Below are 17,948 nucleotides of genomic sequence, written 5' to 3' on the forward strand. Positions count from 1 at the left end.
ATGGCTCTCGGCCTGCAACGCTTCACTGATTTAAAGGCACCCAGAGAGAGCTGTGTGTGTATAGCTGTGTGTACTGTACAGTGTATGTGTTTATTGCTGAAGCTGATGGATGTTCCTGCTCTGTATTTTGTGCTCATTTGTCTGACTGTGAAAGAGCACTGAGAGCTGCCGGGACACTATCAATATACCGTGGACACTTTCACTGTGCTGGAATTGAACAACAGTCTGGTAATTACATGATGACTGACTGGTAGTTCAGCTGCTGAATCAGGGGAGAAATATGGAGAGAGAAAGAGAGAGGCGATAACTTTCTCCCATAAATGCACTGAAGTTCTGAACAAATTTCAATATTTTGATTATAGTTGAAAGTCATAAAAATATAAATCCTTCAAGCCTCAAGTAGCACTGAATGCATCACTGGTTCCTCATTATTTGGCTCCAAAGACTCTGCTTCTCTGCTGGCTTTGCAGTTTGATGGAGAGATTAATACGCCGTCTTAGAGGCCTAAAGGCAAGACTCACCTTCAACTCAACTCAAGACTTGAGAGTTGATTAATCGATGTGTTTACTGCTGCTTTTTATATAATTGGTTTGTCAAATTTGAAGATGTCATCTTGTATGATGGGCATTTTGTTCTGATATTTTGTAGCTTTAATGACTCATCTATTGATTGGAAAAAATAGTCAACAGATTAATAAATAATGAAAATCACTATTAGTTGCAGCTCTGATAGCATTCCATTTAGGTACGCTGGTCCCAGGGCCTTTGTATTGTGCGTATTGGCTAAATGGAACGGAGCCACCATTAGTGTTACTACTTTGGGCCTTTACACACCGGGGGCGTTTCTTTCGTGCAATTAATTCACACATCATCAATATATATTTTCGAACGGACAAAATATAACAAGGAGGCTCCATAGTCCAGAACCAAGATGGCAAACTTCAGCCCATACCAAATCCACTCCTTCTGTTCTTACCTTTCACAATAAAAGCCCTAGACATATAACTGTTTACCAGAGGCAAACTCACTCAGAGCATTTCGCTAAAAGGAAACTAAAATATCTTACAGTAGTTTAGGCTGTACAAAAGTTTACCTCAGACAGACTACCAGACACTGCTCTGGGTCAACAGGCCTCCTCTACCTTCAGGAATCTATTCAAACCTTTTATTGAAAAAGTGTTGCAACTGTCGCAAATTCACATCGCTGGCGATATGAATAGTTTTGATGCGAAATATTCGCAGGCGAGTATTTGCGCATTTTCGTCTTGTTAATTTGTTATGCCCTGGTGTGTAAAGGCCTAAAGACCTGTGCTTTTCCTAATATGACAAATGACAATATTTATGAATGAAGTTTTTGTTATTACACATACAGTATAAAGCGTTTTGGCTCATGTAACAGTGAACCACAGTTTATTTCATTGAACATAAGTTGGATTACTTTACTTATCAATATCATAATACTGATTCCTGCATCACCCACCACTTCCACTATTTCCTATACTTAAATAGATTTCACTCATTAAAATTAATTAAATTATGGCCGACATACTACAGCTAAACAGAAATGTTAATGTGCATGTGGTACAGAGACAAGCTAGCTGAAATACAAAGCAAGAGGATGATGTGTTCAGGCAGAACAGCATATAAAGGACTCTTATATTGCATACATTACACATAAGACAGGCAGAAAAGGACTTATTATTTTACTATAAGTTGATAATCACCCACCTGAAATCATTTGTGGGTTAAACCAAGCCTGTGACTAGAAGGTTGTTGGGTCAACACTCTCCTCCGCTTCCTGTGTAAACAGCATTTAGTTGCCCTTGAGCAAGGCATTCAGCTTCTAGTTGTGTTTCTATTAGGATTCCTCCTGCTGTTGAAGTACTAAGAACATGATCTCTGTTTGAAGTAGACATGAGCTGGTACATACAGAAGGGTATTTCCTACAAGCTAACTCTCACAGGGATTTGGGTTGTGAAATGTGCTGTGGCCAACTCCACTAAAGTGCTGTGGGATTGTGAGGCAATCTGGCTGTAACCATCTGCAGTCCATCTTGGTTGGACATATTTGTGTGTGCAGCAGCAGCAGCATGGGAGGAGAGAGATGGAAGGAGGGAGGAAGATGATTAGAGAGGCAGAAGTGGGCTAAAGGAAAGACGTATCACACTGCAGTGCTCACAGTGGCTGGAAGAAAAGCAGAGAGGGATTTAGTGAAGCTGCGAGGGGGGAGGCGGGGGGGAGATGGGAGAGAAGAGAGGGGAAAGCATGATGGATCGAAAGAGGGCTGGGAAGAGAGTGAGAGGTGCTTGGAAATGGACCAGGAGAGGAGTGAGAAGGGCAGGAGTCAGCAGAGAGAGAGAGAGAGAGAGAGAGAGAGAGAGAGAGAGAGAGGCGTGATGGCTGGAAGAAGAGAGCTGCAGCTTTAGAAAACAAGATCTGTGCCTCATAATGTTTTGTATTAACGTAGCTTCTGTATTTGTGTATACTTAAACCTAGATGTACAGCAGTTAGACTTTAATTAATCCTTACGTTTGACCCATCCTAATGAGTAGGATTGTCCATTCCGAGTATGTATATATATATATATATATATAATTATTATTATTTGTTTTTTATTAATTAGCCGAACAACAGGAAATCACACTGAATTAATTTAAGGATGAAAAATTATGATTGAAACCAGATCATATTTTTTAAATTCAAATTCAAACTCTTTTGGTTCTTAAAATGACATTTGATTTGCAACATGGTTTACAGGAACAACATCATATCTGTACCATGTAGACAATTATTAATAATCAGTTCCTCGTAACTGCAAAATACAAAAGCTAGCATGATGTCTTGCAAAAATTAAGCTAATCTATTAGGATTGTACCAAATAGTTTGAACTTTCGAAGCTTCATTCGTAACTTTGATATTCAAATTCTAAATCAACATTCGAATGCTATGCAGGTTTTTTTTGCATTTCATTTCAGTTTTAACGCAGTATTTCTGCACAGTGTCAGATAAAGATCATTCTACACTAATATTAGTGGTATTATACTATTTGTAGAACTAGATTCCAGTGGTGGCTGCGTAGGATTATTTCCGACTTGAGTGATCTTAACATTTCCAATAACTCCAGAGTGTTGTAAAGTCCAAAACAGCGCTGCAACGATTAATCGATTATTTGTCAACTATTAAATTGATCGCCGACTATTCTGATAATCGATTACTTGGTTTGAGTAATTTTTTAAGAAAAAAAAGTCTAAATTCTCTGATTCCAGCTTCTTAAATGTGAATATTTTCTGGTTTCTTTACTCCTCTATGTCAGTAAACTGAATATCTTTGAGTTGTTGACAAAACAAGGCATTTGAGGACGTCATCTTGGCCTTTGGGAAACACAGATTGGCATTTTTCACCAAACAACTTTTTACTCTAATTGAGAAAATAATCAATAACCGACAGATTAATCGACAATGAAAATAATAGTTAGTTGCAGCCCGAGTCTAAACGTAAAGATGTATTGTTAAAAGACAGATGTAATCATTTCCAAAATTCACAACGTGTTTTTATCTAACAAAATGTTCTGCTTCAATCCATATTTGTTGGCATTTAGCCTTTCAAAAACAACATTTTCACTGCGGCTGTGATCAAAAAACAGTTTTCTCTCCCGCTTGCTGCACACAAAGGGAGGCACTCACCTGTATTAACGGGGCGGTCTAGCAGCAATCTAACAGCACCAAACATTACATTTATATAACCACAACAACAAAAAATGTCCCCCTTTTTTTTTTTTAAGGGTGTTGACATCATAAAATATAACAATAGTAATTCAAACTTCATTTTTGAACCTCAGCTTGAAATATTAAAAAAATGCCGTTCGGTACAGTCCTATAATGTGATTTACATTTTAAGCAAACAGCTACTGCCAGCCACGTTCCCCCAACCCCGCTGTGACTGGATGTGAGCGAACACTAATACCTGTTAGTGGTGGCAGCACGCCGGTCCACTGTTACGCAAGCGTCTATAAGCTCTTCAAGTTCAAACAGAGAACCGGGTGAGGAGGGGGAAACTGTCACTAAGCCTTTGAGGAAGCTGCGATCAAGGCCATGTGTTCATCTTTAGCTGGCTGTGAACACACCGGTAGTTCAAGGATTTGTGACTTTGCTTCAGCTCAGTTTGCTCCAGAAGAAAAACGCCCACATCTCGTTTTGTGCCATTAAGGAGCAGCATCGGTGCACTTTGAATCTCATGATGTGAAATGCACCAAAGAGGTCAGCAGAGGACTGCGATCGATGGTGTAATTCCACTAATGACTCATCATCAATGTGGTCATTTTACTGATGTTGATATAGCACTTTTAAAGAAACCGTTTCAATAAACTGAATCCTTTCCAGCTCCAGCAATCATGTCTCGTGGCAGGCCCAGATTTTTGACCTGTGTAGGAGGCAAAAGGGATGGGAGCGTTTTCCTAAAAGGATCAATAAGGCTTCACATTTCGCTGTATCAACGAGTACGAGACCGATCAGTTCACACCAGCATATTCAGTATCACCTATGTTGCTATAAGGCTTTTAGTTGAGTACAAAATAATCACAATAAATAAAGAAGTAGTATAGAGAGCCATATATAAAGCACTTCTGATGCTACTAATCTCTTTTTGTGCATGCTAGCAGCTAGTTTTAGGGGTGGCAACGTTGGTCTGTCTGTAGTTCAGTCCAGAGAGAAATAACTCAAAAGCAATGTTGCTGGACATTCGTGAGACAACGCACGAAAAACAAAGAATAACTTTTCGTAAGATATCATACAAACCGTATGAGGAGGCGTTGCCTAAGTATAGCTGAAGCTGACTAATACACTGACGAAACGAAGTGTGACAATGTTGAGCTGAGCCCGACAAGTCTGAGATGTCCTAAAATGGCTGCTGTGCAGAGGACAAGCCCTCTTGATTTACTTGAACATCATGACCTTTGCCTCCGGTGTCATCCTCAGTCCAAACATTGCAAAGTTGTTTCTTCATTTTCAACAGTTTTTTCTAACCGCCTCGCAGGGCTGCTACCTACTGTGACTATAAACTCTTAGCCATCTGTTAGCATCACACAAAAACAATATCGTGGTGTTTTACAGTCCTATTACACATAAAGAAAATATAATGTGCTAAAGATATTCTAGTGAAGAGTAATGTTTAGAAGTGCTTCAGTTAAATGTGTGTTTTTTTTAGCCTGCAGTTGTGTCTGGTTTGACAAACATGGCTGGTGATGGTGGGAACTTTCCACCCTGAATACACGGCTCAGTCAGTGTACCGTGACATTGGGTCATTTCCTGGTTGGTTCCTATTTTTCCCCTCTACTTATACAGCCAGATTTTTTGACAGTCTGTGTCTTCCTTGTTAGATAAATAACCACTTAATAAATTGTGATTTGTTGAGCTGTAGGCAGCGATGCGAGACAAGGTCCCAACAAACCTTCAAGGTTGTTCAGTTTCAGCATTCCTCCTCGTTTTTTCAGCTCTCCCACTCTTTTTGTCAGGCTTCATTTGACACTGTGAGATGCTGAATGTGTGCAACAAACAAAAGCTCTTTTCATTCAGTTAGCAGCAGCACACACACACACACACACACACACACACACACACACACACACACACACACACACACACACTGAGCCTGTAACTCAACAACCAGACAGCTACAGTACCACTGGTGCAGGAAACAGAGACTCTCTGAACAGAGGATACATGAAAAATTAGTTGACTGGCTGCTGTTTATTCAGAATCATCATCATGAAACTGACACTGAAAGCAGGATGGGTAACCAAAACCAACAGGCAAATGTCTGGTGTTGTTCAGGTAGTTTGACGAGCCATGGCAAATTATTTATACAGACTGTAGGGTATCTCATAATAATCGAAAGGACAAACATTTGTTTAGTCAACAACCTCATCCCATCCGCAGATATATCACACTAATTTCCTGCTACAGGGCGTTGAAAGATTGACTTACTGCCCTTTTGTATTTTGGAATTTATCAGCTTATTGTGGGTCTTCTTCTTCCCTATTGTATCATACAAATAGTCACAAGATTGCATTCAATAAACATGAGTCTCACTGTGAGCATGGACTACATCCATCATCTTAATTGCCGTCTCCCTGAGTGTGTCGTCTGTTTCTACCCAGCTAGGGTGTGCCTCCTCTCGGATGTCCTCCTCCCTCCCGGGCTCAGACTTATTCCTGGAAATACAGCCCTGATATTATAAGAGGGAGGATGTCCTTTGTTGCAGCTTTGCTTTCCTTTTCCCCTTAGCGTGTGTGTTAGTTTCATAAATAGGTCATTTTCCCACCCTACTCTCCAAAATGATGACATACAATAATGTTGGTTTTCCAAAGAATCCATTAAAGACGTGTTTGTGGAGAAGAATCAAAGCTAATTGGATCTTACAAGAACCCTCGATGAATCCCTAGTTACCAGAGTATTGACATGGATAGAAAACCCTGCTGGTATTTCTATCTCTTTTCTCTTCTTCTTTTACTCTTTTCTGTTTGAATGAAGAGGAGCAGACAAACCCAGTCTGAAGCTGAACAAGACCAAGGAGGGAAGTAGGGCAATTAGAGCACAAAAGAACGGCTAGAAACGCCTCCTAAACCTCAGATAAATCATCACTTGCTCGGGGAGAACACAACCTTTAAATGATAGTTAGTGGTCTGTCAAGCAGACGGTTGTTTCTTCAAGCTAAAAGGCCTCAAAGCCAATGTTTTCCTATGTTGCTGATGCTCAGTTATATGTGGTTTGGTCTGGAATTTATAACTTTCCATGTTGAATTACTGGTAGTTTGTCCCATTTTGTTCTAGTGAATGTTAGGGATGCTTTTAAAGCGACAATCGTTGCTTTTTTCCCACTCTGGGGCAGCAGAACAAGCTTTAAATACACAGTTGTTGTGGCAAACAGTGCCTATTTATACATCCAGCAAACTTTTAGAGTTGTTTTAGTCCACCTGATGAATGGAAGTCACACTTTGGTTTCCACCAACTCCAGTGGGAAATGTTCCACTTTGTTCACCAGCTATTTGTCTTTAACTTTATCTTTATGCAATTTGGTGCTAGGCGGCAGTGGGTTTATCACAATGCACCCAAAGAGTGGTGAGGATGAATTAAAACAGCAAAGTTGCGTGCAATAAAACTTAAACATTGAGTTGAAAAATACTAAAAAACTCTGAAGAGCTGAGGACTGCAAAGTTGGGTGAGAATAATCTGTGAGTTCGTCACCACGAGCAGCTCCTTCCACATTGCATGTAGTAATTTAAACATTTAGCTTTAAGTATTGGTTGATATTAGGGATGCACAATATATATCGGGCCCAATATTATTATGTATTATTCCAATAATGAAATTATAGCCGATGAAATTATGGGCTGATAATATGAAGCCAAATTGCTTTCATTTAATTAACAAGGCCAGTGGATGTGGATGTTTGTGGATGTTTTCCACAGTTTCAAAGGAAGATTGCAATACATGTTTTTTTAGAATAATGAATAAATGAACATTCAGAGTCAGAACTGTTTTTTTGTGTTTATTGTGTTAACAATAGTGATGTCAGTTAGATCTGGGTAGGTTAGAGCTATGGAATATTAAATCATCCGTCTTTACTCACTACATCTTACCCTTAAACTTCTTTTTAAAATACAAAAATGTGAAATTATTGGTTATCTTATCAGTATCGGTCATGAGAAGCAGTTATCAGTTATTTGTATCGGCTGAAAATAATCCATATTGTGCATCACTAGTTGCTATATACAGTATCAGCTGATACTCATGCTCAAGTAAGATTGTTGATTTCCGATTTGAGAAGAGCATGTTCAGGTTAATTGTGAAAGCTGTACTTTACCTAGCTGACAGTATTTCTGACAACAAAATCAACAATCTGGATTTCTTTTTTCTTCGTTCATTAACTGATGTTGCTCATGGGGGGGCAGCAAACCTGAAACATGTCGACACCTTTGATTTTAACAAGCATTTACAAGGTGTATCACATCCAGAAATAGTATCACAAACAGTATCAGAGTAGGACAGCAGATAGCAATTGTCAATGCAGAGGGAGGTATTGTAGAGACTAACACAAACCTCAGTCTAAAGGCATTTATGTGTCTCTTTTTCTTCGTACTGTTGCCATGAACACTTCATCATTTTCCCTCCCTGTATTGTTTTTGTGGTTGTTTTCTCGTGATGTCTCTGCCACGGCATGGCTCCCTCTGATTGGCTCGTTGTAGCTATGGTTTCTGATGCTGCGTGGGAAATGAAATCCGATTGGCCAGACTACGCTTCTTTGTTCTTGTTAACCCGATCTGATCTCAGAGCTGTTATTGTTGTCTTAAAGGGAGAAGGGACATTTTGGTCTACTATGTGAAATACTCTCTGCTGAGCTGCTGAGAAGCTGGACAACATCATTTTTTAACTTTCGGAATGAACACTAAATGTAGAGGAATTTGTTGTGGTGGTCCTGCCAGTTTATGTGCATGTTTAGCATGAAAAAGCCCCATTATTGAGCTGTGTCTTGGATGATTGATGGTTCCTCTGGCTTTGGAGCATAATGGCCGAGTCTATTCAATGGTCCCATTCACAAGTTTCTCTGCTTCTGTGTGTGTACTTGAATACTTGAATAGCCTGGTAGCCTAAATGCATCTGTCAACAGTGTGCCACTCTTATAAGGGACAGCATTGAGTCCACACCATGCTATACAGCGGCTGTGATGAATCATGCCTCAGGATCATGGTTCCTGTAGGACAGTGACACATTTCTGAGGTCATCTTTTTTGCCTAAATTTACCGTTACTTGACTTTCAGGAATGCTTTACCATAATACAACATCATCACTAACTACAGCCCCAAGAATAAGTAATCAGAGTGAATTATATGTGATAGAGTGAACCATACAGATCATAAAATCAGCTCAGCATGTCAAAGGTTCATCTTTGTATATTTAAATTAAATGCTGGGGGGCATAATTTAATTACCTTCATTCAGTGATCTGTCAGAGGTTTCAACTGCTATCTGAAAAAGATTTTCCTAAAAGCAAGTCCTTTTTATGCCACCAAAATCTAAGAGCAGTTTCACAGACTACATTTACATGCACAAAATAGTCAGTTTTTTGCCCTTATTCTGACAAAGACAGTATTCCTGTGCTGTTTACATGGCTAATAGAGTGCTACAGGAATGAGTGCTAAAACCCAGAAATTAGTTAGCATGTTAGTACTTCCAGTTGCCTCGTTTGGAAGTCATTGGGTTTTTTAATGGGTTTTAGTTTAGATGCCTGAAATAAGGTCTGTGGTTAACGCAAGCTTAAGAGATTTTAACATTTTGCTCTATGATATGAAATACGTCAGTAAATATTCCACTCGTGAATTTTGAAGCCTTTACGTGTCTTAAAAAAGGCTGTTGCTAACAAGGGGCTAAATGAGACTACCAAACGTCTTCATGCCGACTCCTCTGTCTTTACAGCCTCTTTTTTATACTCGCGCTCATGCGACCGTGGTGTAGTTCGTTTATAGCCTAATGTTAGCTTTTTACTTCTGCCGATTGCATTTACACTTCAAAAATTATAAAATAAGATTATTTTACAGAGCAAAACCTGTAGGTATCATAGATGTGTGTTTGCCATGGAGCTTATTTTCTGCAATAATCCAAAACTCAATGGAAAATTCCCATTGGCATTTTGTCGAGGGAAGCAGGGCGATGCTAATTTCCTGGTTGGCCTACAAAAATATGTCATCCCTGTAGCGCTATATTACCAAGAGGAATTATCTGGGATGAAATCAAGTTTTTTCTCTGTGAGTGAATGCAAGAAATGGTGAAGTAACCAGCCGGTGTAAAGAACTAGACTGCACAGATCATTTGGCATCCCATGAAAGCATCCTAGGCATATATAAATACTCTGTAGGTGGAAAATAGACGCATAAACAGAACTTTTACAGCTACCACTATAAGCACTACTACCATACCAGTCCCCAGACGACGACACACAGTACAATTTAAGATTCAAGGCTTAAAATCATGAAGGTCATGCTATACAGTATAGTGTTCATTTCGTTGTGGTTGTACTCGGTGCTGCAGAACCAAAAAATCTATGGAGAGTCAGACTGGTTTGAGCTGCCTCGTCAGAAAACCATGCCAGATTAGATGAGACTGTTGCTTTGTACTGACAGAGAATGGATGCAGCATATTTCTCTGCATGTGTGGTCAGTGTTGGTATGTTGCTCCACATACAGTAGCTATTTTGTCTGCAGCAGTCTTGCTTACAAATCTCTGTACCAGAAAATAGAAAACAAACCTGATCCATCCTGCATTACATTCTCTCTACAAAGAGATCCACAAGAGCAGTTATTAAGAAAGACATAAAGCCAAAGACAGTGGGACAAAAGAAGACAGTTATTTTAGCAGCCTACGTTACTGTCCTCCCAACACCAACTGTCTTGTCTGAACTCTCATTACACATTGGAGCCTGCCTGACCCTGCAGCTAATCTCTTAAACCAATTTTATTCTCCCTTCTCTGCTGTTAACATTGCCTGCACTCTTCATCTGAACCATTAAGCTAATCGTATTAATGTCACTTTCCACTGACAGGAACCATCAGACTTCAGATACATTCAGAGTTATCTTTGTGCACGATTAAAGGGAATATTTATTACTACTACTGGCTTCGGCTGTTAATTGCAGTCGAGTACTTTGGTGTTACATAACAAGAGGATCTCTGACTTCCTCCATGATGTCAGGTCACTAAAGCCAGTAGGCTAGTAGAAGAGTATCCGGCTTTTTGTGGCCGTTACTACATAATCAATACAAAATGCACTCGTCTATTGTAACCTCATATTGTAATTAATAATAATATTAAACTTTATTTGTGCAGCATCTTTCAAAATAAAATTTAAAGTGCTGTACATGGGTAAAACACAGTTACTACATTTCAAGAATGATAATGTGATAAGTAAAATCAGACAATTAAGAGTACAAAAAACCTAATAAATGAAATATAGTGTAACAAAATATGGTAAGACAAACAAAACAAAACATTAACTCAGTTTATGCTTTAGTTTAAGCGATGTTACTGATGATAATTGATGAATCTGTCATTTATTTGAAAAATAATCACAAATTTCCATAGAAAGCTTCTTCAAATTGCTTTTTTTGTTAGATGGTCCAAATCCCAAAGATATATTTAATGTATGATGATATACAGCAGAGAAAAGCAGAAAATCCTCACATTTGTGAAGCTGGAACCAGCGAATGTTTCACATTTTTGCTTGGAAATGACTTAAAACAAACTTTATGAGTTCGCTGATGTTAGCTAAAGTTAACATTAGTTTGCTAATGACATTAGCATAGCTAGCCAACATTAGCCAGCTTTAGCAAACTCACAAGGTTAGTACAAGTTATTTGCTGCTTAACAATACGTTACCTAACTTTATAAGTTACAGTTACATCGAAATATTAAGGTTGTATTGTTGACCGTGGTGTTATTGGTGGATATTCAAATGAATGAATGCATGTTATCATATCCTGATGATCGTCTCTTGCATACACAAGTCACTTCCTTCTCCAAGTTCAGGACCGGAAGGAGTCCTGCAGAGGAGGTGGGCCCGCGCCTGGAGCTCTGCAGCTAGAACCTTCTAGAATAATCTGCATTGTGAACATGAATTTAAAAAAGCTCTCCCAGCTCTCAGTAGCTATCATGAGGTTCCTCTGAACAAGGCAGGTGACTCCCAGCTACTCCAGTGAAGCATGAAATATACTTTTTATTAGAAGGTATTTCATGTTGTGACAAATACGGTCTAACAAATAATGGTTGCCTTGTCTCTATAATTTATCGTGTCAAAATATTAAAAAACAAGCTGTCAAAATTCATACATGTATACGTGCAGTAGCAGGAGGCCATTGAAGCTGTGAGATTAAAAGGTTGAGCTCCACTTCTGTGTAGGTGAAGCTGAAGCCTCCCTGACAGCAAATACCATCCACCCCTCCGCTTAAAAAGGTCATTTGTGTCAAGAGTGGCGTCTCAGTTATTAACCTGCTCCTGAGTAAAGCTGTCCCACCACGCTACGGCAACATTTAGACCTGCAGTCTGCCGCCTCAGCTGGCCTCTCTCTTCTCTCTTTATTTAGCTATAAAAATGATGAAGCAGTACTCACTGTGCACCTGCTTGTTATTGTGCTCGTAAAAGTCTCATCAGCATTCGCTTTTGCATATTATTACCTGTGTGAATCTGTGTCTGTACATCTCTGTGTGATTTTTTTGGCTTGGCCTCCTCCTTTTTAGTCCCCTAAAACTGATTTTCTTTCTTTAATCTGCAACTTCTATTTCTCTCCAGTCTTTGCAAAAAGATTTAAGAATCAAACTTTCATTTCAAATTTGCTTCCAATCGAGCTACTGTATCTGGGATTATGTTTTACTAAGCAGGTGTAATAGAGGGATTACTCTGAGTCTTAGTTAGCACTCGTCTGGTCCAGGTCATGATCCGGTGAGCAGAGGATTTAGAGCAAACTTTCATTCCTAATCCAGCTCATATTGTACCTTATAATACTTTACTGGAGGAAATTAAAGGCGTTACAAAAGGATGAATTAATTTATACAAGACAGATTTGATAAACCTGGGCCTGGCAGGGCGGCCAATAGACTCTGAGGCTGCCCAGTAACCTTTCCAACAGAAATAACCATCCATCTACAAACAGGTGCACTGAAAAATATATATATATATACTTCCACATTCATTTGAGATAATAATAAAACCACCATAACAAATGATTGTCAGCGCCTCCCAGCTGTTGAACTGCATTTAATACTGCATGTAACATTATGTGACATCCAACATTTTCTAATGTGCAAAACAAAGCTCTAAGAGTCCATGTAATTTTAGATAAGGGAGCGAGGGAAAGGCTGATGGAAAAATGACTTTCAACATATTTATCTTCTTCAGCGAGCCGAATAAGAAAACTGTTGACAGAAGAAATGTCATCCTGCAACAATGCAGAGAACATTTTGGAAAATGTAGTCTTATATGTAAGAAACACAGGAACTAAATAAATACCACCAGCATGAGATAGAAGCTATTATTTTCCTGCTCTTCGCCTAATTTAGGCGTTATATATTTACATCGAAAACCATTACATGTCACACCTTTAACTTTGCAAAATAAAGTTTCATTAGTATAGACTTTGTTGCCCTGTTATATCTAAAAATAAATAAATATAAACATTTAAATAGGATAAGATAGGGAATATAATACAAAAATAAAAAAATAAAATTAAGACAGAAATAACAATTTATCTCACATTTAATCAATTAATGAATACCTACATTTATTTTAAATATTAATTTGTGTTCATTTAATGGCATAATTATTTATTATTTATCAAGTTATTTATTTTTTATTTATTTTTTTATTTTTATTTTAGCAGGTTCCGTCCTCCATACGATGCATCAGCAGCCAGTGTGTGATTATCTGCAACGCAAGTGTACTAAAGTGTCCATGAGTCAGATCACAAGGTGCTAAAACTGTTCCATGATTTTAAATCGGCTATTTGAGATAAACCAGTAATCAGATAAATATATTATTAGCCTTAACAAAGGAAAGAGATGTTCAGTTGTTTTATTTTTATTTTCATTATTAGGTGTGACAAATGAGGGTGAGGGAAACTGTTGCTGTACTATGAGTGTGTCGGTATGTGTGTGTCATTTAGGGTGTAATATGCGAATAGGGATGAGATCATAGCCCAGTTTAAGAGTCAGCTGCTTGGTGTGTGTGTGTGCGTGTGTGTGTGTGGATGACTCACTCTGCTCGGTGCACAGATGAGTCCAGCAGGATATACTGTAGTTCTGTACTGTTACTGTGGCTATTTTAGATACACTTATTTGGTAAACTTGACTTTAAAGGGTAACTTTGGTATTTTTTCAACATATTTTCCCATGTTTTTGTGTCTAAGTGACTAAATGGGGACAACAATTTCTGAAATTGTTCCAGTATTGAGGGATAACGCTGTAACCGGCAGCCATGAAACGAGTTTGCAGGGGCAAGTGAGCAGCGTCAATGTAACGTTACGTCCACTAAAAGTGCTTGTTTTTGCCACCGACAGGTTCAGATTGTTACTATAAGTGTCTGACAACATTATGGAAAGAACCCTACAGAGAAATAAAACATTTTTCTTGCCTTTCTGAGTGAGACTCCTTCCATAATGTTGTCAGACATAATAACAATCGGAGCCTGTCATGGCAAAAACAAGCACTTTTAGTGGACGTAAATGACGGTGCTAGCTTGCCCCAATAGCTCCATATAGCAGCCTGTGAGCAGCAACTTCAGAAATTGTTGTTGCTATTAGTCAAGTAGGCACAAAAACATGGAAAAATAGGGTCCAGGTTGAAAAATACAGAAGTTACCGTAGACATTAAACACACAGAAAAGAAATAATGAGGCACAAGAAATTAATGCGATGACAAGGAGGAACTCATTTGCCATTAAAAACAATGAGGAATAAAATATGAACGAATTTGTCTCAACTGAAGTTAAACATGAAAATGTTGTGTGTGAGGAAATGAGTCTCATTGATCACTCTCTCTCGCTCTATTTCCAGGACTCTCTCTACATGATTTATATGTCCATGTAGCCTCGAGTCTGCATGTGAAATGTGTGCTTTGGTGCCTGTATTTTCCTGCTCCTGTAACATCTTTCTTCTCTCTGTTTCTTGGTATTTTCCAGATGTACCACTCTGACCACGGCGTTGACTTCCCTGACCTCTCCTTCCAAATCCCTGGCAGCCCTGCAGAGCTGGGCCCAGCTAACAGAGAGTGAACACAACCCTCAACAAGCCACACATCAACCTTCACCTTCACCCACACAGGGCCTCCCTCTCTACCTCCAGTCCCTCCCTCCCTCCCTCCTGGACCATGGACAGCCCTCCTAAGCTGTCAGGCGAGACCCTGATCGTGCATCACATCCCCCTGGTGCACTGCCAGGTGTCAGGGCGGCGGCAGGGCGGCTGCGGAGCCTCGCTGAAGAGAAACAACCCGTTCATCCCACCGGAGAACCTTGGCTTGAGTCGCACCACTTCCCTCCCCGAGAGAGACGTCCTTCAGAGAGAGGCTCTGCTCTACAGCAGCCTGATCCATACCTCCAGCGGCTCCTGGGCCTCCCACAACGGAGTGAGAGAGAGGAAGGTTACCGGGAGGGGAGGCAGCACGGCGAGCGATGATTCATCGTTTACCTCGAGTAATTCGGAGGACCAGCTGATTGCGGCGCACACGTTACCCAGAGCCAAACCGAGGAACAGGAATCCGTTACGTCATAATCCGTTCCTGTTGAATACTGAAGACGAGGATGAAGAGGAGGAGGAGGATGGCGACAACAACCTCAGTGGTTACCTCGAAGACTCCTCTTTTCACCTCCACAGTGACACTGGCTGTGCCCTCGATGACGGGTTGGCTCCTTTCCACCTACACGACCTCGGCTTTGCTTCAGAGCCCTTTCTCTTGCACCGGTCGGTGGGTGGAAGCAGTCGGGAGTCCCTGAGGGCGGTTGCCTCGGACCTCTCCACCCACCTGGAGGACCTGGACATTCTCGGACTGGACAGCCAGCTGCGCCTCGGCAGCAGCGGCTCCAACATGTCCATGGATTGCGGAGAGCAAGACTGGGGCGATGACGATGGAGAGGATGAAGATCACCCAATGAGGTGTGGGCGTAGCTCCTCCAGCTCCTCCACGCAGCACTGCTCCTGCTGCGCCCTCTCCCAGCACTACCCTCAGCACTTCCCCGAGGCCTTCTCGGAGCCTTTCTCGGAGTGCCAGCAGGGCTACGGCAGCGACTCTTCCTGCAACAGCTCGGACGGCGTGCTCGTGAACTTCAGCGCCATTTACAACAAGATGAACAACAGTATTCCGGAGAAGCCGCCATCCTCCGGGCACACCAACCTCAACAGCTCCACGGACCACTCCTGCACCTCGTCTGTTTCCGATCCACAAGGAAACAAGCGAGACTCAACCGGAGGCGCTTTCTATCTGGACCTTCACACCTCCCCGACTGAACCTCCCGTATCCCAGCTACAACCCTCCTGCCTCGGCAGCGCCTTCCCTCTCATCCGTGAACCTCACCTGTCCACCTCCTCCACCTGCTCCTGTGCCGTGGAGCACCAGGGGGCTCTTGACCTCGACGCCAACTGCAACTCGTACCACCCTCCGCATTCTGGGTCGTCCGGAGACCTCGCTTCCTGTCTGCAGAGTGAGGCGCGTCTGGTCGTCGCTACCCAGAACTACTACAAGCTGGTGACCTGCGACCTGTCATCCCAGTCGTCCCCAAGCCCCGCGGGCTCCTCGGTCAACAGCTGCTCCGATGAGCACAGCAAAGGCAGCCCCACCCCGACCCAGCCCCACGAGTACTTCCTGTTCAGGCAGAGAGCCGATGAGGAGGGTGTGGAAGAAGAAGACGAAGATGGAGAGTCATCTAGGGTGAGTGGAGAATCCTACCTTACTAGTTTTAACAATTTATAGTCCATCAGCCATCGACACTTGTGCTTCTTTTGCTGCAGTTGATCTGTGTGTAAAACAGTGCCAGCTGTAATACAGGACATGGAAAAACATAGAGCACAAGAGTCCTTGGAAATAAACACATTTGCTCGTTAAGTGCAGCATTTGTTAAAAGGTAGAACTGAAGATTACTCATTTAAATAATTCAGATGATTACATAATCCAAAGAAATTAAAACTCTTTGATTTGTACTCCAGTTCTTTTGTATCTTAAAAAACACAGCTTGCCGCAGGCGGTATGCATAATTAATCAAGTCAAGGCAGTACATTTAGTTAATTTACACCAACAAGTCATTATTACTTTAAGTGAGAGGAAATACAGTCTGAATAGGTAGATTAAGGCAATGAAAATGGAAGAATACAAAATAGCAAGCAGAGATAAATTTGATTTGGTCAAATTACATCGGACTCAATAAGGAAGGGAATGATACAAAAACATGTGGTATAAATAAACACTAAATGGTATGGAGTAAATTACATTATATTATATTTATTTAGCTGTCGCTTTTATCCAAAACAACTTAGAATAAATGCATTCAACCATGTGGATACAACCCAAGACAAGTACACTAAATATGCTGATCTACTTCAAGTGCTACCTTTAGAGACAATAGGAGACAGAGAAAGAGGGAATGTTTTGTTGTTTTTTTATTTTATTTAATGGGCGGGTCCATCTGTGTTCTTTTCTGTTTTATTCAAATGGAAACGCCCACTCAGCCGTTAGCAAAAAGCAGTGACATAGGTTACCAAAGTAAGCTAATCAATAAGGTTATGAACAATGTGAACGCTAACACTAGCTGAGTCAAATTTAGCTGTGCTACGTTTGGAAATAACTGATAAGGTTAGTTCGTATTTTTTGAAGTGTGGTTGTATGTATACTCCCGCGTTCTGCGAGGTAAAATGACTGTTTTTGTGAATGTAGTCTGGTGGCTTTAAAGAGATAGATATAACTGCTTCAGTTCCCCGTCAGAAAGGGCGGTCTGGCAGTGAGGTAAAGCAGCTGTGGACGGAAGCAGCAGAAAAACTTAGACAGCCCTTTACGATGGGGAGCTGAAGCGGTTATATCCCTGTCTTCAAAGCCACCAGACTACATTCACAAAAACAGTAATTTTACCTCGCAGAATACAGGAGTTGCTGGTCTACCTCTGCATTGATCGGTTAGTTTGTTTGTGTTATTGGGTGACATTCGGATCCGAACTAACGTGGCGTCCAGAGCAGTACATTACTTAGATTCCAAACTGGGAGCATGCCGACATTTAAGTTACGGTATGTAATACACTGATGCCGATAAGGATGTATATATATACTGTATATACTGTATACGTAGCAGCGTCATCATGCAGAAACCTATGTCAGGTCAAGTGGGTCAAGCATTTTGACTCCTTTCAAAGCACGATGGGCAAGTAGCAGTTAAACTG

General features: G+C 40.7%; 1 protein-coding gene across 5 annotated transcripts in view; it reads left to right on the forward strand.

Moving 5' to 3' along the window:
* Positions 1–17,948, forward strand: part of rusc2 (RUN and SH3 domain containing 2) — a 45,350-nt gene that overhangs the window by 6,105 nt on the left and 21,297 nt on the right. For all 5 annotated transcript variants that reach the window (XM_074639424.1, XM_074639422.1, XM_074639423.1 and 2 more), the window contains exon 2: positions 14,712–16,453. In XM_074639424.1, the coding sequence (XP_074495525.1) occupies positions 14,900–16,453 (1,554 nt within the window). In that variant the 5' untranslated portion in view covers positions 14,712–14,899. The remainder of the gene's footprint in view (positions 1–14,711; positions 16,454–17,948) is intronic.

Source organism: Sebastes fasciatus, chromosome 6 (genome assembly GCF_043250625.1).
Source record: "Sebastes fasciatus isolate fSebFas1 chromosome 6, fSebFas1.pri, whole genome shotgun sequence".
Classification (NCBI taxonomy): Eukaryota; Metazoa; Chordata; class Actinopteri; order Perciformes; family Sebastidae; genus Sebastes; species Sebastes fasciatus.